The sequence below is a fragment of the Thermobia domestica genome, chromosome 3, assembly GCF_964235325.1.
Source record: "Thermobia domestica chromosome 3, izTheDome1.hap1.1, whole genome shotgun sequence".
Classification (NCBI taxonomy): domain Eukaryota; kingdom Metazoa; phylum Arthropoda; class Insecta; order Zygentoma; family Lepismatidae; genus Thermobia; species Thermobia domestica.
In genome coordinates this window covers 309,878,931-309,904,091 of record NC_137456.1, presented here as the reverse complement: position 1 = coordinate 309,904,091, position 25,161 = coordinate 309,878,931, and the positions used below count along the sequence as shown (strand labels likewise).

Here is a 25,161-nt window from a genome sequence, read left to right as displayed (position 1 = left end):
CCATTAGATGTCAACCGCTAGAGAATGTTTGCAGCCATCTAACGGTGAGTTGTGTATCTCACGCATTAGAATTTCAATTTCGTCCGTTATAAGTCAACAGCTAGAGGATGTTTGCTGCCATCTAACGGCGAGATATGTAACTTCTAGTACCTTTGTTTCAACAGAAAATGGGATATGGATAGCTGCTACGGTTTAAGTCACCGTTACCCGTGAAGATATTAACGGATTAACTCAATTAACAAACTCGACCAAGATAATCGCTCAAGCTATCTATTGCAAGAACAGAATTCAAAAATTCGCCTCCATTCAAGAGTTACAGTTCGGAATAACGGGCAATCGCATGTACTAACGTTACAATATTAAGTCCCACTTGTGTAATCCTAATAAATACAGATTTAAAACTCGAACTAAATTTTACTGAAGTGTCCTAACGAGAATCTTTTTCCTTGTTTTATTTATCTGCAACATTGGTCTTTTCTGCCCTACATGCTCTAACACTTCCTCATTGCTTTTCCCTTCCACTCAGATACAAAGACGGATAAAAAGTAGTGACACCTCTGTCCTCACGACAGAGGGTTGTGTCTCAGCACTACAAGAGTTCGTACGTATTAAAGGAATGTGAGGGATGAAGTGTAACAAGTGGTAATGACTGTGTATTATTCAGTCGAAAGCGGCAATGACGTAAAGTAGAGGTTGCAAGTGGAAACGCCACAACAATATGTTTCAACGAGCGTGAAACGAGCCGGACGAGCAGAACGAGCGTGGATCAAGATTAAAGTCGCACGGGGACGCAGTGCACAACAATGTTCTCCAAAATGAAGGAACTACTTCGCGGGAAGCACTACAACACAAGATAAGTCCTCATCCGTGTCATATGGCAGTCCTTCGACAAAGACTGTATCCCACCTATACATAATTAAATACGGCGATCCCAGTTCGTTTAAAATTTCTATAATATCCACCAAAACTTACTACGATAATTATTACAATAAATTAAGCTATTTTTGTTCCTTTTAAACTTAGTATTTCCTTATTACTTATCATTCATTTCGTAGAAATTAAAATACACTTCCATCAACTATAGCTTCTTCACTTATTGTATCTTAACAGCATAAATAAAACAAGTATAAACAAATCTGGCCACAACATTTGTTATCATCAGGTACCCATAATAGGCCACAACACGGACTATTATCCTTGTGCCCTAAAATTAAATATACGTAAAAGTTTTGGTTGCAAGACTGACGTGCTGGCGGTATACGAAGCTTTTTACACGCATGGCAGAAAGTGATAGAGATGGGAGACAATTACATTAAAGCAATATAACACATATTCTTCTGTGTATACAGCTAGTTATGATTTATAACAGTATCGCCATTACTTTTTGCAAGTTCTTCATACTCTCATTCATTACTAGCACTTATAACATTCTGAACTCTCCTTAACTACTCTATAGTGCTATCTTAATTTAAAACTACGTACTTGGTTGTTGGCCCCATGTCCATGTTTCTAGTTGCGGACGAGAAGACGGAGGTTTCTCTGCTTCCAGCTCGGTCATTGCAGCCTCTTCTCGATCCAATCTTTGACATGGCCCACAATTACAACCTGTTTGCGGACCACAGATGCCATCACAGCACGGACAAGTCAAGACCCGCATTCCACAGTAATAATGGCCACTCTCACCTGTGCAAGAGAAAGTAAACAAGACAGTCACTAATTTTTTTACAAATACTTATAATATTACAGAATAAGATATATTTTATATTACAATCATCTTTTTCCTTATATATTTATCTTAATATTCATTATCACTATGTGCTTATTAAAACGAGACGACCTTGTTCGCTAAACTGACAAGAACTCACACCATAAGATCTGCTTCCTAGATTTATATTAGACTATTCCCTGCCAAGCCGGAGTTTTTTATATTTTAGTAATCACATTTTTTTTTCTGTGTTCTTTAAAACAGGAGTACATTCGCATGGATGCTCTGTGAAAAGTAAATAATTTTAAACCTGTATCTATTCTCGTTTAATTCTAAATCAAATGTATTAATTTGGAGTGGACTACCTCTACAACAAATACGCAGGAAGTGTCAGGTTATCTGAAAGTAAACCATGAAGCCAGAAACATAGAAAACTGATTGCCTGGGTATAGTTTATGAATCCTTGATACGTTCTTATTTAATAAATGATGACAAGAATATCTGCATACAATCATAATCGAAAATTTTATCCCTCAAAATTTTTATTATTTTTAGTCTCTATCAAATATAAAAGTAGGGGGGGGGGGGAGAAAATAGAAAGGTGACTAGTTTTCGATACCTAGGTAGAATTATAAGTGATGATATGAAGTGTGAAAGTGAAATAAAAGCAAGGACAGGAATGGCAAAAGAACCCTTTAGGAGGAAGGAAGTACTATTTTGTGGGACCTTGAATAAAGAGCTGAGAAAGAGACTCATAAAATGCTTCGTATGAAGTATTGTACTGTATGGGTCAGAAATATGGACATTAGTCAAAAATGATGAAAAACGACTGGAAGCTTTCGAAATGTGGGTGTGAAGAAGAACTGAGAGAATTAGCTGGGTCGAGCGGAAAACGAATGTGTTAGAAACGGTGGGGGGGGGGGAGAATAACTTTCGATATTATTAGTAAGAGAAATGATTGGGGGGACTGATTGAGAAGGAACTGTATCATGAGGGATGCACTAGAATGTATGGTTGCAGGAAAGAAAGGGAGGGAGCGAAGGAGACTACAATTGAGGAGTATAGTTTCTAAATCCGCCATCTCCAATTTTCAAAAAAAAATGAGGTAAGTAGATTTACTGCTATTCCTCTCCATGCCCTACATGATGGTGAAAAGAGTTGTGTATCGATACTGTCAACAATTTTACTCGATCTTTCGTGTCAAACGTAGCTATTTGCTCTTGCCACACGAAAGAGTTTAAACATATTCGTGAACTAACACTACATTTGTCTTAAAGGACGTAAATACACACAAAAAATCACTCGTCCTCTATAGCCTCAAGCTGATAAAGGACATAAGTGCAAATCAATCAATCCATCATCTCCTATAGCCTCGCTGCTAATAATTGTGTAAATACATATCAATCAATCGTCCTCTATAGCCTCTTTGCTAATAAAGGACGTAAATACAAATCAACCAATCGTCATCTATAGCTTCGCCACTGACAAAAAAAGAAACACAAATCAATTAATCAAAATCAAATACTGCTGTACACCACTTACTAAAACAATGCATTACCTTTCCTGGCCGTTACTCCTACAGAATTGAGAAGCCCGTCGCTGAAAGAACCAGTCAGTTCTCCATCCTTGACCATCTCATTCCACAGCTGGGAGAGACCATCTCTATTCAAAATCTTCTGAAGATCTGTCTTCAGCCACTTCCCATCCAACCGAGTCTGGGTCCTCAGGACAATGTCCAGTTGCTGGTTCATTCGCACCATTTTTCCTTTCAAAGTCTACTCCTGCAATAATTATTTTATATTTAAATAAATATCATGTAAACATATCCACAAGTTGGTTTAGTACAATCCTTACCAAATTTAGTTATGATCTAACTTACATGAAGACTATTTCACTAAGAATGTTTATTCTATAAAAATCTATTACAAGACTGAGACAATTCTGCATGAGGAAACAATTCAGATTGTTTTGCACCAGAATATTTAATTCATTATACATTGCTTGACATAAACAAAATTTGGAAATGGCAAATGTACGCGAAGAAGTCAGAAAATTAAGTTTCCTAATGTACAGGATATCCTAAAAAATCCGTAACAGCCGTACTAGGAGCATGTAGTTCAGGGATTGGCATGGTTTGACAATATAGTAATACTTTTTTTTTTAATAGAAAGGTATATGTGTGACATAATTTTGGGCTAGAATGTCACTAGAAACACGATTATAAAGGTTTTTTTTTTTTTTTTTTTTTTTTTTTTTTTTTTTTTTTAAGGTAACTTTAATGTCTACAAAGTTATTGATGCAATGTTGAATCACTTATGATAACGTACGGAAATTGTAATATCTGATATCATATCTCTCATTGCAGGTATAAGTGACGAAGGAATGATGTTATCCCTTGAGGAACGAACTGAGATCATCCTCATTTTCGCCGAAAGGAGTTCACGAGACACTGCCAATGCCTTCAATCAAAGACATCCGCACAGGCCGCCAGTGTCAGATGTTTGTGTTGCCAATATGGTTAAGCGGTTTTTAGCTAATATGGTTAAGCGAGAGCAATAAATAGCAAAATGAATTTCAATGAAATCTTCGATTGTTTCGTTTCTCTAACAAAAAGTGCGGCAAAGATTTGAGAAGAGTATAGCTTCTGATTTAACAGAAAATGCTGCACATGCACAAACGTTATGGTATGAACTTCGTGTGTGATAATATGAACAAGTTATATACAGTAAGTTCAATTATGTTAAAAGTTAATTCATACAAAACATACAATTAGTTCTAACGCAATTATTTTATTAGTTCTAAATAGAAATCTTGCGCATGATATGCATAAACAATTATACATATTCAATCATTCTAACACAACCCTGCTGGTCTAGTGGATAGGTCCCGGGTTTGATTTCCGCTGGAAGAGCAGTGAAAAATTATTTTCACAATCATTCACTTTTATTATTCATATATCTCATTTAGTCTAAACCACATAAGAGTGGGACGTTAAACTAATATATTTTCATTTGTATTCAATCATTTTAAATAAATCAATAAATTTAGAGCAGTGTTGATTTAATCATTTAAATCCCAATGATAGTTTCTGCTGATATCCATTGTTGTTCAAACGGGTGATTGTACGCAACAATTTTTAAGAGGTGTTCATTATCTCTGATAAAAACAGTACGTATGAAAATAAATGTTGTTTTACTTACTTTGTGTCTCTAATTTGTTCTCGATTCCTTACATTTCACTCGCTTACTTGTGCGAGCCCCGTCGGAGGAAATAGCCTTTTTTTAAAGATTAATCGAGTATGAATTTACGTGTTAGTTTACCTGTTCCTTCTTTTCATATATTCCTATGGAGATAGTTTCTCTGCAAACTTTTAAAACACTTCTTTTTAAATAACAAATATGCAAAATTGTTAAACACAGTTATTTAAATGTATTTACAGGCTCTAGGATGATAACGATTTCTTGTTCTTATGCCATTAACACTGAATAAAGAATCATCCATATTCTAAGGCCTGTAAATACATTTAAAAATGTGTTTAAAAATCTTGTAGGAAAGTTATTTCAATTGAAGAGTTTAGAGTTTGCAGGGAAGTCACTCCATAATCATATATGCGAGGAAGGAATCAAGAGCTGGCCAAAAGAAGGAGCGAGCAGGATCATGGGAGTGGATCAGGATCAGGAGCGAGCAGGACATCTTATTATTCGTATGAAATTTCATATACATTTCCCATCCCCAAACACTGTCATACATGCATATATGCATACCGTTGCCAGGTTTTAAACTTGCAACTGAAATGGCTGGAATTTCCTCATTTGCTTCAAGGATATTCTACCTCATCTTATTGAACCTAATAGGCTTAAATTGGTCATTTTCTCTTGTTCCAGCAATTGGGTAATTCTAGCAATTCTTCATTCTTGATCAACCTGAATATGTTTAATATCGCCCTGTGTTATATTAAAAAAGAGAAAGAAAAAAATTATGCCCGAAATATTATCAATGAAAGAATTTGAACAAACCATATGCAGAAAATACTTGGTCATCTAAGTATTTCTGTAAACAAGCACAAGCTGTTTACTTTTTTTGCTGTTCCTCCAATGCCGTCCATGGCTTACGAAGATACTCCATTCAGCAAAGATGTCGAAGTCCTTTTCATACAGGCATAAGTTAATGAAATTCCTACACTGAATCCTAAGCACTAAGATAAACAAAATGTAAAAATATTTGGCAACTCTTCGTTAGTGTCTGCACGTAGAAGGCAAGATTTTCGTTTATTTATTTATTTACTTATTGCCGTTTCATGTTTATGCACTAAAGCTACACGAGACGGTGAATCATGATAATGAATGAAATGGTGAATATGAAGAAAGTACAAGAATCTGAGAAAGCCTATGGACATGGTGTTTGTCCTCCACAAAGCTGACCTGGTGCAAGAAGACAACAGGGTTCATTGCCGAATTCATTCGAGGAATATGATAATCCGATTAGGATTTCTATGGCATACAAGAAAAAGTAGGAGGTAATTGATTTACAAGAGCACTTACCGTACATTATGCATGTCTCGAGTATCCCCACCTCATGAATTACCGAAGTGTTGAAAAATGAGGAGCCAAAGGAAGCATCAACGAACAATTCGAGTCAAGTAGAACAGAGGGTTAGACCAAAGGCAACAACAATAAGCATTACATAAGGTTCCTGTCACCTAACTGGAACAAATTCATGAAAAAAAAATGAAATCTTTGAGTTTTACGTCCCACGTTTATGCCGGTTAGGCTAAAGGAGACGGTGATGATGAGTAATGAATGAAATGGTGGAATGAAAAAAGTGGGAGGAAGCGGGAGAACCCCGAGAAAACCCACGCACACGGTGTTTGCCCACCACAAAGTTCATTTGGCGGGGGCTGGGATCGAACCCGGGACCCCAGGCACCAGAGGTGAGCGCTCTACCACTGAGCCACCGCGGCCCCGAACAAATTCATGAGAAGTAGCTATTGGGATGTGTCCATTGTGTGGAATGTTAATAGCGAATCATATAATGCCAACACGGTTAAAATGGAGTTACCTCAGTTATTTTTATTCGAATTTTTTTCCGGGTTCGATTCCCGATGAGAGTTCATGTGGTCCGGATTCCACATTAATCAGTAGGTTCACGTCTCATATAGCCTCGCTGCTGAAAGGGACGCTAAACTAAAATCAAATCAAACCAAAATCGATTTTTTTTCAAACACTCTTGTGTAATTTGATTGGAAATATCGATTGATGAGTGTCAATTTCTGCAGGTGACCACATACGTATTTCCAAGGTTCAAGATCCAAAAGCCTTACTGTAGCATTACGCTTCAATGTACTATTGTGTGTGCATCTTTCGCGTATATTTTGAGCCGCGATGGACTCGAATCTAAACTCAAAATTTGATTCGGATTGTCTCTTCTGTATCTGAAATTGCTTCTGGTGCTCACTGGTAGAGCGCTCACTTTTGGCATGGGATTTCGGCTAAATTTTAGCTCTCGCCAAGTGAACTTCTTGGCAAAGAAACATCGTCTGCATGGGTTTTCCTCAGGCTCCTCCCGTTTACTTCTACTTTCTTCATTTCACCATTATCGTAGATCTCACCATCAACAACTCCCTTAGCCTCGGTATATAAACGGGAGACATTAATATATATATATATATATATATATATATATATATATATATATATATATATTGAACCGCCACGTATCAAGCCAAAAAAATCTTGTCTTATCTACAAATCTTGATCCGAAGTTATAAACTGTAAGATCATCCAAAAGAACTGAGTAGCCAATTCTTACGCTCAGTAGGGGCCCTTACGGATACACAAAAGATAGGATTTGTTTTAGAAATGTTTTGCGACAAATGACGAAAAACATTCACCAATCTATGCTATGTGAACCCTATAAGCTAGTGTCGCCCTTGATCCGCCTCGCACGGGAACAGGCGCGTTGGTGAAGGTAAGTGTTTCTAAATTAAAGTTTTTTTTATTTATTTATTCAATATCTGTTATTATTATGTCCTCAAGGTTAAAAGGAGGGCCATTGTTCGTGTCTATACGGATACTAACTGTAAAGTTAACATCTTTTTCTTCTCTCTCTCTCTGTCTCTTTCGCTATAGAATTTCTGCCTATGCCAACAATGCTGTATAGAGAATCTCAATGTACTATCTATACTTTATTTCCTAACTTTATTCAAGATGAACCACCTTAGCTCTTACCTAACTAAACTTAATTGTGTAGGAGTGTGTCTTGTTTTCCCAACCACTGTCGCGGAATCGTTGCCTGTATCAAGTGTCGAGAGCGCAGGGTTGGCGTGGAATCTATGTGCAAGCTCGAAATATTAAATGAGTGGCTTCATAACTATTTAGCTTTCAATTTGATCTTGTTGCAGTCACTTCCAGAAATCAGGACGTGCACCAATCGATTCCTCGCATTACATTGTTAGAAATCTGAAAACTTTCAAAAATAAGTATCGTACAGAAGTCTGGTTTAAGATACGACCGCCTACGTTATTTCTACCTTACGAGATAGGCCTATTGTTTGCTTGTCTATTTTAACGTCTCTTTTCTGTGCCGAGGCTATGACGGTAGATCCTACTGCTTTTAAGATGGATACTAATCACCACTGGGGCACGGTTCTAAAACACTGGTCTACATCCCCTTTGTTATAAACAAAGTAATCAACCTGGCTACTAACCCGCCTTCCTCGCTTGACATAATTGTGTAAATTGAGTATTAAGCTTTTATAAAGAAAGAAAACAACCTGGCTATTAACCCACCTTCACTTATAAGTACGGACTAGCACTACTCGGAAATAAAAAATGAAGTGAAAACTTTAAGTGTAACGTCCCACGATCATTCTCTTCAGGCTAAAAGAGACAATGATCAAAGCAAGTGAATGATGATGGAAGAATTGGCGCAATGGGAAAATGGAAGGAAACGGGAGAACTCCGAGAAAACCCACGAACACGGTATTTGTACGTCACAAAGTCCACACGGCCCGAGTAGGGATCCAACCAGGGACCCCAAGCACCGGAGGTGAACACTACGCCACCGCGCCCCCAGGAAGGAAACGGGAGTACTCCGAGAAAAAACAATCGACACGATGTCTTACAAACTTACTTAGCCGGCAATCTAACTACGGATCCCATGCACAAGAGGTAAACGCTCTTGGTGATCATTGGGCCACCGTGACCCTCCCACGGTTATAGTTAAGGAGCCGTACTTCCCATTTAGGGAAGGACGAGAAACGCCATAGTTTCAGGAATTATTCATTGACTACCTAGGATGTTAAAAAGTAGGTAATAGACTGAGTTCTTGCCCTTGTACTTAGGGTGTTTAGGTAGTGCAGCAGTAAGATGTATCCTCGTGCACGGGAGATGAGAAGTAGCTGTTCTTAACTATTACCCCTCCCACCATCCCCATGACTCGGGTTTGTACCACAGGCAAATACTTTTACCAGGAAAAACAAACCCAGGATCAACTTTACAGTACTTTGGTTTCGTAAGGAAATCCCTCTTAGATGTCAGCCTTTCTATATCAATTGTATTTTCCCTTAAATTTTCTATTTTTATGTGAGTCTAGTTTCAATCAGGATTCCAATATATATAATGAATGAATGGTAATATCCTTTCATAAAATTAAATTTATATAATCCGTAAGTACCCTACTTCACCAAAACTCCTTTATAACATGTGCCGTGGCTACTACAATTAGGAAATTTCTCATTTTCAGTTTCAACTATGATTTTTAACTCCATTAAAAATCACAACACACACATCTGGAAAGTAAATTCAAAACAGTTAATACAAACTTAACAATGATATACCTACTGTGTACACGATTAAACTAATATTAATCCTAATTTGAAATCATCAAGTTATGAAAGATGTGTTTACCAGTTTAAATCTCCGATCTCGTCAGCATCTCTTTGTGTGCCGGGAGGATGTATTTATGCAGTTCATTTTCCTCCCTTACCGCACTCAGTATCATCCATATTTTAACTAGGTATTCGGAACGTACATATATTATGACAACAAGAACTGTCTATCTTGCTATCTCAAATTTTATGAAGGTTCAGTTACTTTGGTCTTCATAGTTCTAAAAAATGTATTTCAAATACAAACACTCACATTTGTAAATTAGTCACACAATCATCTTTGTCCACCATTGATTCCACAGCAGACTATAATCATGTAGTCAGTGTTGCCAGCTAGTGAAACAATTTTCATGGTGAGCTTTCTGTTAAATCACGAAAAATTGTCTGAGTATGTCTTTTACATGAATAGAATAGAATAGAATACATTATTAGTCATTAGACAACATAGTTGCAATAAAATAGAATTTCTCCCCAGTCATAAAATTTCAGCAGCCATACTTCATATTTAGCAAAAGTCACTCGATGCTAAGTTTCCCAGACTTTAATTTTTACATCGAAAATGAATTTATATGGTTTTAAGAATGTACATATTGAATTAAAACGAGTAAGTGTGCGTGCCTATAGCAGCAGAATTACCTGTTCCTCCGCATTGATGAGTAAACTAGGTGCGGTAGTTTCGCATCCCAGGTCTTTCAACTTTTCTGCATGAAAATTGTGAAACATCTTGGGTATCATAAAGTGTGCGCGTAGTTGATCCCCAGGGTGTTGACGGAGGATCAAAAGTTGGAGCGTATGCGTTGCGCCATTGAACATTTGTCATGTTACCATTTGGAAAATAACGACTTCTTGCTGCGCATTGTTGCTGAGGATGAAGCTTGGTGCCATCATTTTGAACCGAGTTCAGTCTTCCAGTATGCAGTGAAAAAACCCCTCATCTCCACGTCCCAAAAAGTTCAAGACGCAACCGTCTGTGGGGAAAGTTATGGGTTCTTTGATAGCCATGGACCATTATTGCTCGACTCCAAGGAACCAGGACAGTCCATCAACGCCGAACGCTACTGTAAGAACTTGACACAGTTACGAAGAGCCATCAGAAACAAAAGACCTGGTTTAGTGACCGCTGGAGTCATTGTGTTGCATGACAACGCGCGTTCACACGTTGGAAACCAAGTGCAGGATTTGTTTCAACGATTCAAGTGGGAAATGTTGCGACACCCACCCTACAGCCCTGATCTTTCACCTTGTGACTTTCACATCTTTGGGCATCTAAAGAAGCCATTGAAAGGTCAGAGATTTCAGTCTGACGCTGAGGTTCAGGACGCTGTGCATGATTGGTTTGATAGTCAGCCGTCCAAATTTTACATGGACGGCATTTGTAAGTTACTGACACAGTGGGACAAGTGTCTCAACGCTCATGGTAACTTCTTCTGAACAATATTTTTACTGTAAGCTAACCATAGACGCCTGTAGATAGTGTACAAGTTTCCGCTCGAAATAAAGTTTATTTCATGAATTATGACACTAAACGAGTGTCAGTTGATCGCCCCTTGTATATTCTAGATAATAAGTACGAAAATGACTATTAGGACTATTATCTTAAACAATTAAATACAATTAATGCAAATGGAGTGTTAGGTTTACTGTAGGCAACTGAAAACTTGTATACTATGCAGGCTAACGTTCACAATTTCTTTAAAAGGAAATCAGTCTTGTGAGTCCTATTTAACAAAAATAATCAAAAGTATTATCAAAACTGCATATTAATTCTTCCTACAACTAAAAGAACTATAGATTGGAATAGGCCCATGATTGACCTTAGGTTACTCTTTTCACGACTAAAACAGAACAAGATGTAAAATATTTTTATCTATAGCTAACGTAGACTTAGTAGCTATTTCACAACAAAGTTAGTCCTAGCTACACCAAATCACAAAACGTTACATATATTGTTTTTCACTTAGATATATCGTTAATTGAATCACAATTATGACACAAATTTAATTTGCAGTATGTCAACCTACCTCTGTGTCAACGAGCCCCGGTCTCCCCTAAGTTATATTTGTTGCATAGAACAAGTAAAACAACAGACTGCGTGTCGTGGTTTTCATTCAGGTCGTGAGACACCCATTTGTCGAAATGTTCTCATTTGATGCAAATGTCGAACAACTATTGAATAATCAACTTCCTTTTACAATCGCTCAAGTTGGTTTGCGTGGTTCCGCTTTAATAATGAATATCCATTTCTCATCCTCAATCGCAGAAGAACGCTCACGATTTTCCTCATTTTCAAGGCTATCGTCTCCTTGACGAAATTTTTGAAACCAATGTTGAGTAAGTGATGCCAACCTGTGGGATAAATAGTAACTCATATGGGATTTTTCATATAATATATGTAAACACACAGATATAAAATCCAAGCAAACAGAATTCTCTAGAGGCGAAAAGTAGAAATAATGAACCGTAAATAAGCTCGAAATCAGTGATAATTGTCAAATTATGGCTCGGTGTATCTATTTTATTATCGGGAAGGTGCATGCTAGTGCAAAAGTGGTTTGTGGAGAGGCCTAATCATGTGTGATTTTATATATATATATATATATATATATATATATATATATATATATATATATATATATATATATATATATATATATATATATATATACAGATGGTGATCAGAAAAATGGAAACACCTGTAGTTGGCAACACGTCAGATGTATGGGTTGGTAGTGGTGTCGTGGCGCCCGCAGCGCCGGACCGCTGGTGGTGTGTGTTCGGTCGGTCTCCATACTACGTCAGGCACAGTGGAACAGCAGTGTCCAGTGGCTGCAGCAAACGGAGGTAGTGTAAAATGGGAGACCTCTCAGATTTTCAAAGAGGGCAAATTGTTGGTGCGCGGTTATATGGAGTGAGTGTGACGGTAGTGGCTACTGTGTTAGGTGTGTCGCGTGGGACAGTGTCGAAGGGGGGGACCGCGCCAAGGTTGGACGACGACACGGTTGGACGACGACACGGTTGGACGACGACAAGCCTGGGCACTTTTTGTGTCCAGGTTTGTCATTGGCCAACCTTGTCGTCAGCGACCCAAAATGAAATATGTCAAAGTATCTCGGGGCCGATCCCGACAAGCCTGGACACCTTCAGGAATGTGTCCAGGCTTGTCGTTGGCCAACCTTGTCGTCAGCAACCCAAAATGAGATGTGTCCAGGCTTGTCGGGATCGACCACGACAAGCTTGGACACCCCAGGAATGTGTCCAGGCTTGTCGTCATCCAACCTTGTCGTCAACGACCCAAAATGAGATGTGTCCAGGCTTGTCGGGATCGACCGCGACAAACCTGGACACTCCAGGAATGTGTCCAGGCTTGTCGTCAACGACCCAATTTGAAATGTCTGTTCCAACAAACTCTACCAGTTAAGGCGTTTCCAGTTCATACATACATGCCCTTCAATATAGAGTTGCATGGCTCGCATCTATATCGCTATTGGCTGATTCTCGCCAGTCAGCTACTGCCCTCTACTAGAGGATTTTCGTATTATTTTAAATTTATTTATCTTTTATTAAAAGAGACTGTTATTATTTACAAAATTTTCATTTTACTTAAATAATTATTAAATGGGATGTGTGCCCTTGTACATAAAATTTTCGCCGAACTGAGCTGGCGCCGAAACGGTGTCGTCGAAACGTAGCGGCCCAAAGTCTCATGACTTGAATAGGTTTGAACCCTAGGCATTTTGGGGTTTTAATCCTCGTTTTTTTTTAAATTTTAAACCGAGTTTTTATTTTTCAGTATTGATATACGATATTGTAATTGAATAATCATGTCTGTGGTACTTCTTACGATTTTTATGAATATCACGGTGGTATAAAAATAACACTGCAGTATAATCAGAGAGAACAGTTGCCCTTTTACTTTGATAACACTAACTGCCCTTGTACACCCGTACAAGTGAATAAACAGTTGTATTTGTCAGATCTACGTGCTTTGAATGCACCAAATCGGCCCATTGGAATGTGTCCAGGCTTGTCGTTGGCCAACCTTGTCGTCAGCGATCCAAAATCGATCCCGACAAGCCTGGACACCTCAGGAATGTGTCAATGCTTGTCGTTGGCCAACCTTGCCGTCAGCGACCCAAAATTAGATGTGTCCAGGTTTGTCGGGATCGACCACGACAAGCTTGGACACCCCAGGAATGTGTCCAGGCTTGTCGTCGTCCAACCTTGTAGTCAACGACCCAAAATGAGATATATCCAGGCTTGTCGGGATCGACCACGACAAGCTTGGACACCTCAGGAATTCGTTCGAGTCTGGCCCAAGAGGATAAATTGAGAAGTGTCCAAGCTTGTCGTTGTCCAAGCTTGTCGTCGTCCAACCTCGTCGTTGTCCAACCTTGTCGGGAGCGACCAAAATTAAGTGTCCAGGCTTGTCGTCGTCCAACCTTGTCTGCGTCCCCGAAGGGGATGACGGCCTACACAACACACGGGAAAACCACATCGGGGAAGCGGAACAGAGGGCGGAAGAAAATCATGAGTGACAGGTCACGCCGGGTATTAAAGCGCATTGTCACGCAGAACCGTCGTGCCACTGCGGAACAAGTAACGGAGGAACTCAATCAGCACCTCCCCACCCTGTTTCGACAATCACAGTTCGCCGCGAATTACATGACATGAACTTACGGGGTCGTGTTGCACGGGCCAAACCGCTCATCAGGGACCATAACGCTTTCGCACGCCGCAAATGGTGCCGCGACCATGCAACTTGGACCGTTGAGGACTGGAAACGTGTGATATGGTCGGATGAGTCATCCTTCACCCTATTCCCAACCATGGGCCATGATTATGTGTGGAGATCAACCAAAGAAGCTTATGATCTGCAGTGTCTCCGCCCAACTGTGAAACATGGCGGCGGCTCGGTGATGTGGGCCGCCATATCATGGTTTTCATTGGGTCCTATGGTCACACTTAGCGGACGAATCACTGCCAACGATTATGTCGCAATTTTAGGAGACCACTTGCATCCTATGGTCCGGATGTTGTTTCCGGACAGTGACGCCATCTTCCAGGATGATAATGCACCCATTCACACAGCTGGCGTTGTTGCAGCGTGGTTTGAGGAACATCGGGATGAAGTTCAACACCTCCCCTGCCCCGCCCAATCCCCAGATCTCAACATAATTGAACATTTGTGGTCCGTCTTGGAAACACGACTCCGGCGACGATTTCCACCTCCATCCTCTCTCACAGAACTGGCCGACGCCCTACACGAGGAATGGTGTAAAGTCCCACTTGCTAGCATTCACGACCTCTATGCCTCCATCCCACATCGCATCAAGGCTGTTCTGAAGGCGAAAGGTAGCCCGAAACCATATTAATCTGGTAAGTTGCAATTTCGTTCAGGTGTTTCCATTTTTCTGATCATCATCTGTATGTATATATATATATAGCGCAAAGGAACAGAAATTATCCTCTGCTAGTAAGAAAAGAAAATTAACCTACGAACGAGTAAGTGAAAGAAGTAAATTAAATGCCAGACGAGAAACAATAAACTTCCAAGAATTCACGAGAAGAAAATTTATTATTATTATTATTATTATTATTATTATTATTATTATTATTATTATTATTATTATTATTATTATTATTATTATTATTATTATTATTATTATTTGTTACGGTTGGTAGGAGGTAATACCACAAAGCTGTGATTTAAAAACTGCATTTCAGGCAACAAAATATACTCGTTTTCGATTAAGGAAAATATTTATTCATAAACTATTTCACAGAGATAGAAGATCGAAATTTACGGATAATGCACTCAGATATCGTAAAACATGAGTAACATACTGTAGTTTCATTTTTCATAGTTATGTCGTCTTTGTAAAAGTAGTAAAAATGAGGGAAATTCAGAAGGAAAATGGGAATTTTTGTCTCTCGATGAGGGATTTTATCATGTTTATAGATGACATCACTGTGTTGAGTTTTACATTCACTGATGGATTCCTGAACAAATACTTGATGGTGTATTGCGAGCACTTACACGCCGACTTTGGACTTATACAATAAAATTGCTCGATTTTCCTTCCTTTTCAACACTACTTAGATAGCATACAGCAAACAGTTAGAACAAAACCAAATACAATAAAAAGTAGATCGAATTTCACTTTTAAAATGATATATTAAATGCCCTTGAGAATTGAACTCCTTTACCTACCTTGGAAGCATACAATGAAAATTAACCGCCTTATGCAGAGTCGTTTTGACAAATGATTAGCGTCATGCTAAACGCCCGACTTCTGCAGGAAGCAAATGTAAGTCGAACGCTTTAGTATGGTACTAATCACACGTCAGAATGACTCTGCATATGGCCCTAAATCTTTGAGTATAGCGTTCAACGATTATGTTCTGTAGGTTAAGGGAGACGACTCCTACCTTAAAAGCAATACGACATTTAAAAAAAAAAAAAAAAAAAGATCCAAACGGAAAATGCACATCACATACACCAGGTAAAGATTCCCTTCGACAAGAAATGCACCATACTCACTTCTATGGACATTGGCATTTCGCCTCAGGAAGAATTTTATTACGGTCTTTATCTGTAGTGTATTACTCTATGACACTGAAACTTGGAGACTCAGGAAAGAAGAAGACGATAGTGATATTCGAGTATTCGTAGTACCGACTTATGCAGGGTAAAAGTGCGGGAAAACGCGGGCGCACGCCATTACCTCACTCACAACCACTGGTGCAAATCCCGGGGGGACGAGGGGGACATGTCCCCCGCAATGTTGGACCTGGGGGGACAGTCCCCACCAATAATCTGACTTAAAAGTGCTTTTGGGGATAGCTTGATGATTTGTGTCCGACTGCCACAAAGGAATGTAAGATGAAATTGATTTCTCTTGGCTTTTCCATTTTTTAAAAAGAATCGTATTCTGTAGTATTTCATACTGAACTTCGTGCTGTAGTGCGTTTAGTAGTCTCATCAATATGTATTAATTCCAGTTCCACTACTTGGGCACAAATTGCAATAAATGCCAGACACTAGCGTGCGCAGGACATTGGGAATGTGGGTGCCAGATCTAAAATACCACTATATGGAATGTCGTCCTTCCCCCCTTTTCCCTAAGAAAAGATAGCATCATTGCATCCGACGCTGCGTCGGCGACGCACGGCACACATGCAGACGGGAAATAATTAACACGTAATCTCTTCTCAGTTTGTAATAATTCTACATAAAAAAAAAAAGTTTGTCTAATGGGGGTGCCAAGGCACCCATGGCATCCACGTGAGTGTAGGACAAAATCTAAGCGGACAAAATCTAAGCTAAATTCTGGTAAGACGGACAAAATCCAAGTAACAGTATCATGTGCGTAGCTGTGGTATGTGCCTGCGAACACCCTAATTAAATTGTGTGTTTGTTTCTTTCTTCAATTGTCATGCATTCTAAAGTTTTATCTGTAATTCCTCAGTTTATTGAAATAACATTTCATTTACTTTCAAAGAACTGAAAATCCAATAAAATATGAAAGATTGACACAGTAAGTGTGCAGATGCAGATTATTCATAAAATATTCTGGCTAATGCTAGGACATGCCCAGGTGGATCCAATTTAGGGTGATCAGAAATATTTTGACAGAAAAGAGTATCTTCACATAAATAACCAGAGAATAAAAGCACTGACTTGCTAAATCAGAGATAACAAATAACAGCAAAGCAGCCCAGTCTTAAAAAGAGTACACTTACTTAATTCTATTCTATTCATTGAGAATTAAAGTAGAAATAAAATTAAAAAGATATAATTTAGATAAAAAATTACTTCTCTACCCTCAAAGTGTTTACATCAGTTACACTTATGAAAATAACCAATAATATATACAGTTTCATTTAGATGTTCTAGACACATTTTCACATTTCGATTTTCTAGATAACACTTTTACATTGTTTAATTCACACATTATTACATTATTAAAAATACACACTTCAATAGCATTCAAACATAATAAATGGTGGATGGCAACGAGTAAAAAAAAATACTCAGCATTCTACCATTACCATATTCACATTTTGATCTTGATAGACACATCTATATTTCACTTATTTAGAATACATAGGCAAAACACGAGAATACAAAAACTCAGCATTCTACAACTACCGTACATATTTCACATATTGATCATTTCTGAGGAAAATTTGATCAGTATATCAAAATTATTTGTTTCAAAACACTGTGTATAATAGCTTTACATACTTTCATATGGATGTGATAAGTAATTAAAGCTCATCTGCACTCTTACTGTGACAATTTTACATGTTCTATTGGATTTTCAGTTCTTTAAAAGTAAATGAGATGTTATTTCAATAAATTGAAGAATTACAGATAAAACTTTAGAATGCATGTCAATTGAAGAAAGAAACAAACATACAATTTAATTAGAGTGTTCACAGGCACATATCACAGCTACGCACATTATACTATTCCTTGGATTTTATCCGCTTGGATTTTGTCCGCCTTGCCAGAATTTAGCTTGGATTTTGTCCGCGCCTCCACCCACGTTGCGCACGCCTGTGATGCCAGAGGAGGATATACCCCTCTCCTCATGCTGAAAAGTTGTCTCAGCTGTAGGTACGGGCACAAATTCTAGGGAAATGCGGATATATGTCCCCTCCCCCCAACATTGGAATTGGAGGCTCTCCCAATAAACCGATTTGAAAAGTGCTTTTTGCAGAATGATCTGTGTCCGAGTGCCACGAAGGAAAGTGAGGTGAAATTTGTTTCTCTTGGCTTTTTCATTTTTAATAAAAATTAAGGCGTGCGACTGTGCGTGACGTAACCTGATATGAAATCTTCTCTCCTTTTCTCCCCTAGGTCCTAGCACACGAAGAATATATAGACTATCTAATGTCAGTAGAACCCATCTTTTCAGTAAATTGGAATTTAATCTATTTGTAGTATCAGCCTAGGCATCTACTCATGCTTCGTAAGCTAACTACACTGCTCCACAAAACTTAAGCAACCCGAGAGAACGAGATATAAGCGACGTGTGGGGCCCATTCAGCACTGGTTAGTGGCATGCACATACACAAAGATGCGTCAGAGACACACAGGCAAGGCGAGCACACGTTCTATCGCATAAGCAGCACCGTTGCAAGCGCGGTGAACAAATTATGCCATGAGGCGTACACACAGCCCAGTAGTGTCCGAGGCTCCAAGCATTGGGTTAGTGGTTCTTGTGTGGGGTACACACCTTGCAATGACTGATAGACGACATTTGAGTGACTTTGACCGCAGGCGAATAATTGGGCGGTTGGAATTGGGTCGATCACAAGTGGAAGTGGCGGAGGAATTCAACTTGAACAAAAGCGTTGTGTCAAGGTTGTGGAGTCGCTTCCAAAATGGAGGTGAAGTCAGTAGACGTCATGGAGGAGGCCGTCCGAAGAAGACGTCGGCCGTCGATGACGAATTTCTCACAATTTCTGCCAAACGTAACCGTCAAGAGTCACGCCCTCAACTGGCCAATGAGTTGTTTCAGGCTACAGAACAACGCGTGAGTCGTGAAACTGTTCGTCGTCGGCTCAACAGAGCAGGACTGTATGCAGGAAGGCCTGTGCTGTGTGCGCTATTGAAAGTGGAGCACAAACGTGCGCGTTACACATGGTGTCAGGAACATGTTGCATGGGGGAACACCAGTGGGCGCGTGTCATGTTCTCCGATGAGTCGAGATTAAGTTTGTCGTCTGATTCTAGTCGGACTTTAATGTGGAGAGAGCCAGAAACACGCTATCGTCCAAACTTCACTGCTGAACGGCCGTCTATGGCGGTGGTTCCATTATGGTGTAGGGTGGAATTATGCTGAATGGGAAAATGGACCTCCATATTGTGCAACATGGCACTTTGACAGCACAACGGTACCGGGATTGAATCCTGAATACACATGTGCGCAATTTCCGCGGAGCATTTGGCTCAGACTTCCTGTTCATGGATGACAATGCCCGCCCACACCATGCACATCTTGTTTCCGACTATCTGGAGAGCGAAGACATTACGCGTATTGCATAACCTGCATATTCTCTGGACTTGAATCCCATCGAGCATGTGTGGGATGCTCTTGGACGGCGAATAGCGCAGCACAGTCCACCACCACGCACTCTCCCTGACCTGGGAACAGCTCTCCTCGAGGAGTGGCAACATCTGCCGCAAGACTTGATCAACACTCTGATTTGCAGCATGGAGGCCAGATGTCGTGCCTGTATAGCTGTTCGTGGTGGTCACACGCCATATTGACTGCCTATGCCCTCGCACAATCCAGCTTCACCTGTTGAGGTATTGTTGTGCTGAACTTTTTGGTCACTCTGTACATCCTAACTGTATTGTTCGTCTTCACTTGTGTTGCATTGTGCATCTGGACCGTCGGTTTGTTCATTATACTTGGTGCAGTGATGGTGTCGTTTTATTTTCTGCCACTTTCTTCGAGTTGCTTAAGTTTTGTGGAGCAGTGTAAATCTATAGCCTATGGAACCCGGAGGTTCAACGCCACGTTCATAAAAGCTCTTCACTGACTTCTATCCTTAGCCAACTGGATCCAGTTTTTACTTTGTATTCCTATTTTTGCGAGATACATCTTAATATTGCCTTTCCATCTGCGCCTAGGTCTTCCTAATGGTCGTTTTCCGATTGGTCTTACCGCTAACACTTTGAAAGCGATCCTACTTTCTTCCATCCTGACTACATGACCTGCCCACCTAAACCTTCTAGACTTGATGACCCTAACAATGTTTGATAAACCGTATAAATTATGTAGTTTCTCGTTATAAAGTTCCGCCATTCTCCATTCCCGTTCCTCTTGGGTCCGAATATTCGTCTCACGATCTTGTTCTCAAATACTTTCAGTCTATGTTCTTCCTTTAGAGTAAGAGACCATGTTTCGCAAGCATACAGAACAACATGCATGATTATCGTTTTGTACGTACATTTTAAGCTTCAAATTCCTCGACATAATTTCCGACGACATGAGATTTGAACGGAATAGTAACACGAATTCCCTGCTTTTAGTCGACATTTAATTTCTTCGTGAATATGATTTTCGTCTGTTAATATTGATCCTAGATATTTGAAACTATCCACTTTATCAAAAGAATTATTTAATATTTTAACGCATCCATAATTTATCGTATTACGGTCCAGACGCACTTCCATGTATTTAGTTTTCTCTGCATTTGCTTCTAAACCCATGCCCCTGCAAGCGTTTAATAAGATCTGTGCATTTCTTTCTATTATTCTCCTGTCATCCTCTATTAAATTTACATCAGCATATGCCATAACCTGGTGAATACCGTTCAATTCTAGGCCCTGGTTGCTATCTTTGAGTTTCCTTATAGCGTATTCCAGCACAAAATTAAATAATAATGGCGACAAAGCATCTCCTTGTTTCAAGCCATTCTCGACGGCAAAGCTCGTGGCCAAAAATTTTCCTACCCGGACTTTACTTTGGGATTCATTTAAACATGCCTTAATAGATTTAATTAGCTTTTTCGGCATTCCAAATTCTGTAATTTGCATGTTTCTCTCCTAACCGAGTCGTAAGCCTTTCTAAAATCAATAAATAGTTGATGTACGGGTTATTGCATTCCCACTTCTTTTCGAGTATTTGGCGAATGGTAAATATTTGGTCGATAGTTGATCGATTTCGTCTAAATTCACACTGATAATCTCCAATCATTTCATCTGCGTATGGGGTCAATCTTGCTAATAGAATGTTTGAAAGGATTTTATAGGATGTTGACAGAAGAGAGATGCCTCGATAAGTCAGTTTTGTCGCCTTTCTTGTGGATTGGAACAATGATTGATTCTTTCCACTCTTGTGGCAATTCTTCCTTGTTGTAGACAAGAAAAATGAGTTTGTGTATCTTGTTCCAGAATTTTTCGCCTCCAGCTAAAATTAACTCAGCCGGAATTTCGTTTACACCCGAATATTTGTGTTTCTTTAATTTCTTTATAGCGATTTCTACTTCTATTCGGTTGGGTTCTGGAATATACGTTTCTGTGGTGTGTATCTCCCTTTCCCCACGCACATTAGTTTTTGCTGCGTATTAAGCAAATCGTTAAAGAAATCTTTCCATCTTTTTAAAACGCTATCTGTATCAGTGAGAACTGTTCCATCAGCTTTCTTTAATATAAGCACGAGGTTGATAACCTTTTTTAAATTCGTTGATCCCTTTAAACATGTCCAGAATGTTTTTATTTTTACTATTATCTTCAAGTTCCTAAACTTTAGCTTTCAAAAAATTGCGTTTCTTTGTTCTAAAAGTCTTGAAAGTTTCCCGCCTGATGTCTACGAAATTTTGTGTGGTTATTTCATTCGGATTTTGTAGCCAACTCAATTTTGCTTGTTTTCTCTTTTCTGCTCGTTCGAACCCAGTGGCGGCTCGTGGAATTTAAAAGCGGTGGGGCACATCCAAAATACCTACATACTAGGGCGTCATATATATATATAATCTAATAATTTTCGTACACGCTTTTACTGAAACGTCTGTTGTACGTTCTATTTTTATCTTTGAACACTTGGTTTATGGATAGCTCTGGTCTTGGTGGGCCTAATTCTTTTCTTAAAAGAGGATCTTGATAATCTAGGTTTTTAGTTTATAAGTATCTTACCTGATTCATCTCACATGAATTATGACACTACATAAAATAAGCACACTACACTGACACTGACTAGGCCGGAATAAGCGCTAATAAGACCATATTTAAAAAAAAAAATGCCCGCTCACCAGTGTCCGCGCTGTCTATTTCTTTGTTAAGGGGGTAGCAGTTTCATTCGGTCGGGTGCAAGCCATCGCGAACACCTTTCAAGCCAGGTTAAAGGGTTACCATGTTATGAACAATTGTTAAGATAGGGGGGGGGGACTACTGCAACAGTAAACGACTACTAAATTTCTAACAGAAAACAGTGACCATTGTCTTGAATCCTGCCATCGTTGAAGATCAGTAGCGTGATATTCAGGGACGTATTTAACATTTTTGCCGCCTTCGAGCCATTATAAAAATGCCGCCCCGTAATAACAATAAATTAAATACCAGTATAGAAATTCTAAGACAGTTGCTGATTATGAAACCAAGTTGATGAGATCAGCTAAGTTCAAGAATAATAATACAACATTGAAACATTCAAATTTCTTGCGTTGGCGGCTCGGTTGATATGTTTGAAAACTGTAGGTAATTCTGGAAGTTTATCAACAATCAAGAGCGCCCATCAGGGGGAAGAAGGTGGGGCGCTCGCCCCTAGAGGAAATTGTACTTCGGAATATCGAAAACCCAATAGAATTTTTACATTAGTTACAGCAAAATACTGCCCAAAATACTGCCTAGGAAACCACAATATGGGCGCCCTTGTCAACAATGGAAATGTTACGATAAAAGAATAAGGTGTCAGCAATACGAGAGGGAAAATAATTGATGTAAATTAATAACTGGATTGTTAATTACTTACTTCTTGCCAAGCAGATTCTTCTTCTTCTTCTTCTTCTTTTTTTTTGATATTTACAAATGCAATAATCCCGTGTCATATCGCCATAACTATGCATAACAAATAAATACCCGAAATTTCCAAAGCTGGTATTTAAAAAAATGGTCTCAGAAAACTCGCCGTCCCAGGCCATGACCCATGTTGGCCCATGTGTAAAAACGCCCCTGATTGATATTTTGTGTAATGAATTATTTGTTTGTTTTCAACAACAATTTGTTTCAACTACTAAATGTCCATTTCCTTCAATTATGTGTGGTTTCTTTATTACTTTTCCGGGAAACATTTTAAACGTAAAGTGTAGCTCCTATTTGAAAATACGATTGCAGATGCCGATTGGTAACTTATGCGTGTAAATTTTAGAAGGTCAATGTATTGTAAATTAACTGCACCATGGTGGCAACCCTTAATATGTCATTCGCTATGCCCTGAAAGGCCAAGCATAAACCTTTTCCATCCCCAAATTCTGAAAATGGCTTGACCCTCCTTTCTCCTTCCCCCTCCTTCCGTTTCACTCTGTACAGAATTGAGTTTCCTTGTCGCGATATTCTTATCGCTGTATGTTCCATAAGACAGAGCACAGCGCCTCATGCGACAGGTCTCAACATTACTGTGCCCATTTTCAATGGACATAGCCATAACATTCCCTGCCACCTCTGATGATAGGGCTACTGTCAAAGCATAGAGATTGTAAGTCCGCAGCCAAAAAACAACCGTCGCTGTGTTGCCAAGTTTCGTCTATCCTACGAGAGCGCATAACCACAGCCTCCTTCACTCGCAAACACGGCTGTGGCGGAACAAATACAAACATTACAAAAGAAAAAAGAAAAAAAAGAAAAAAAGCTTCTGTTAATGTGTTAGTACTGATTTAATAATTGCAGTTCTATTTAGATCATGAATGGCAGGGCATGTGACCGGGTGCCCCTTAAACAGATCCGCCGCTGTTCGAACCATGGTTTGTTGCTACGTATTTCCGCGTGTCCCAATGTTTCTTTTGAGAGAGGATGCTTCGTAAGCAAAGAAAAGAATTCAATTACTGGAATATTTTTCTCCAGAATGTTAAGGTTACATCTGTTAACTAAAGAGTATATAACATGCGTTAGATTTCTGTAACGATTCCTTTAATGTTATTGAGATCAAGGGGGCCGATCCTGGGAAGTCGGAGGGCCCCCCCAAAAGCTCACGTGGATTCCCTGTATTTTTATGAATATGCATTTTTATATGTATTTTCTCTTGTTATATGTATTGTTTTATGCAATTTTTATGAAGCCCCCCCCCCCCCAAAGCTACAGAGAAATCGGCGTCCTTGATTGAGATTATCATCATTTTGCTCAAAGAGTATTGTTGCGTCATACATAATTGATATTCTTTCTTCATAGTTTTGGGGAAGTCATTATTTATATTATTATAAAACAATTTTAACGTGGATCGTTGTGGATGCCTAATTAGAAACATACAAATCTATATATATAAAAGAGAACGTACAAATCCTTTGTCCGCTCATCACGCTAATACGGCTGAACCAATTTCTTTTATTTTTGGGGGGTTATTAGGATTTGGACCCTAGATGGTTTTTATCATATCACTTTAATTTTCAATTACCAGTGTCTTGAGATAATTGACCATTCAGGTGTCCATTACGTACAAATCCTTTGTTAGTTCATCATATGTATAAAAATAAACGTATGTATATGCAACCCGCATGACCGTGTCACTCGGCGGGTTAACATACATGACAGGCGTTATAATGGTTTTTATCATATCACTTGAAAGCGAAAAAGTAAAAATTATCTAAGTAACAAAGTTTATTGCGTTCGGGGGTGACCGCAGCGAAGCGGGGCGGGTTAACATAAATGACAGGCGATATAATGTTAACATTTACTGCAATCTTCTATGGTTTTTATCATATCACTTGAAAGCGAAAAAGTAAAAATTATCTAAGTAACAAAGTTTATTGCGTTCCGGGGTGACCGCAGCGAAGCGGGGTGAACGCTGCTAGTTATAAATATGCATGTATTCAGATTTCAAAATGTGTTCACGGCAGTGATTT

At 39.1% G+C, this 25,161-nt stretch overlaps 1 protein-coding gene across 1 annotated transcript in view; it reads right to left on the bottom strand.

Annotated features, from left to right (window-relative positions):
* Positions 1-25,161, bottom strand: part of LOC145681142 (E3 ubiquitin-protein ligase HERC2-like) — a 314,525-nt gene that overhangs the window by 282,925 nt on the left and 6,439 nt on the right. Inside the window, 3 exon segments of the mRNA XM_081752576.1 lie at positions 1,483-1,683; positions 3,264-3,486; positions 11,614-11,938. Of these exon segments, the coding sequence (XP_081608702.1) occupies positions 1,483-1,683; positions 3,264-3,465 (403 nt within the window). The 5' untranslated portion in view covers positions 3,466-3,486; positions 11,614-11,938.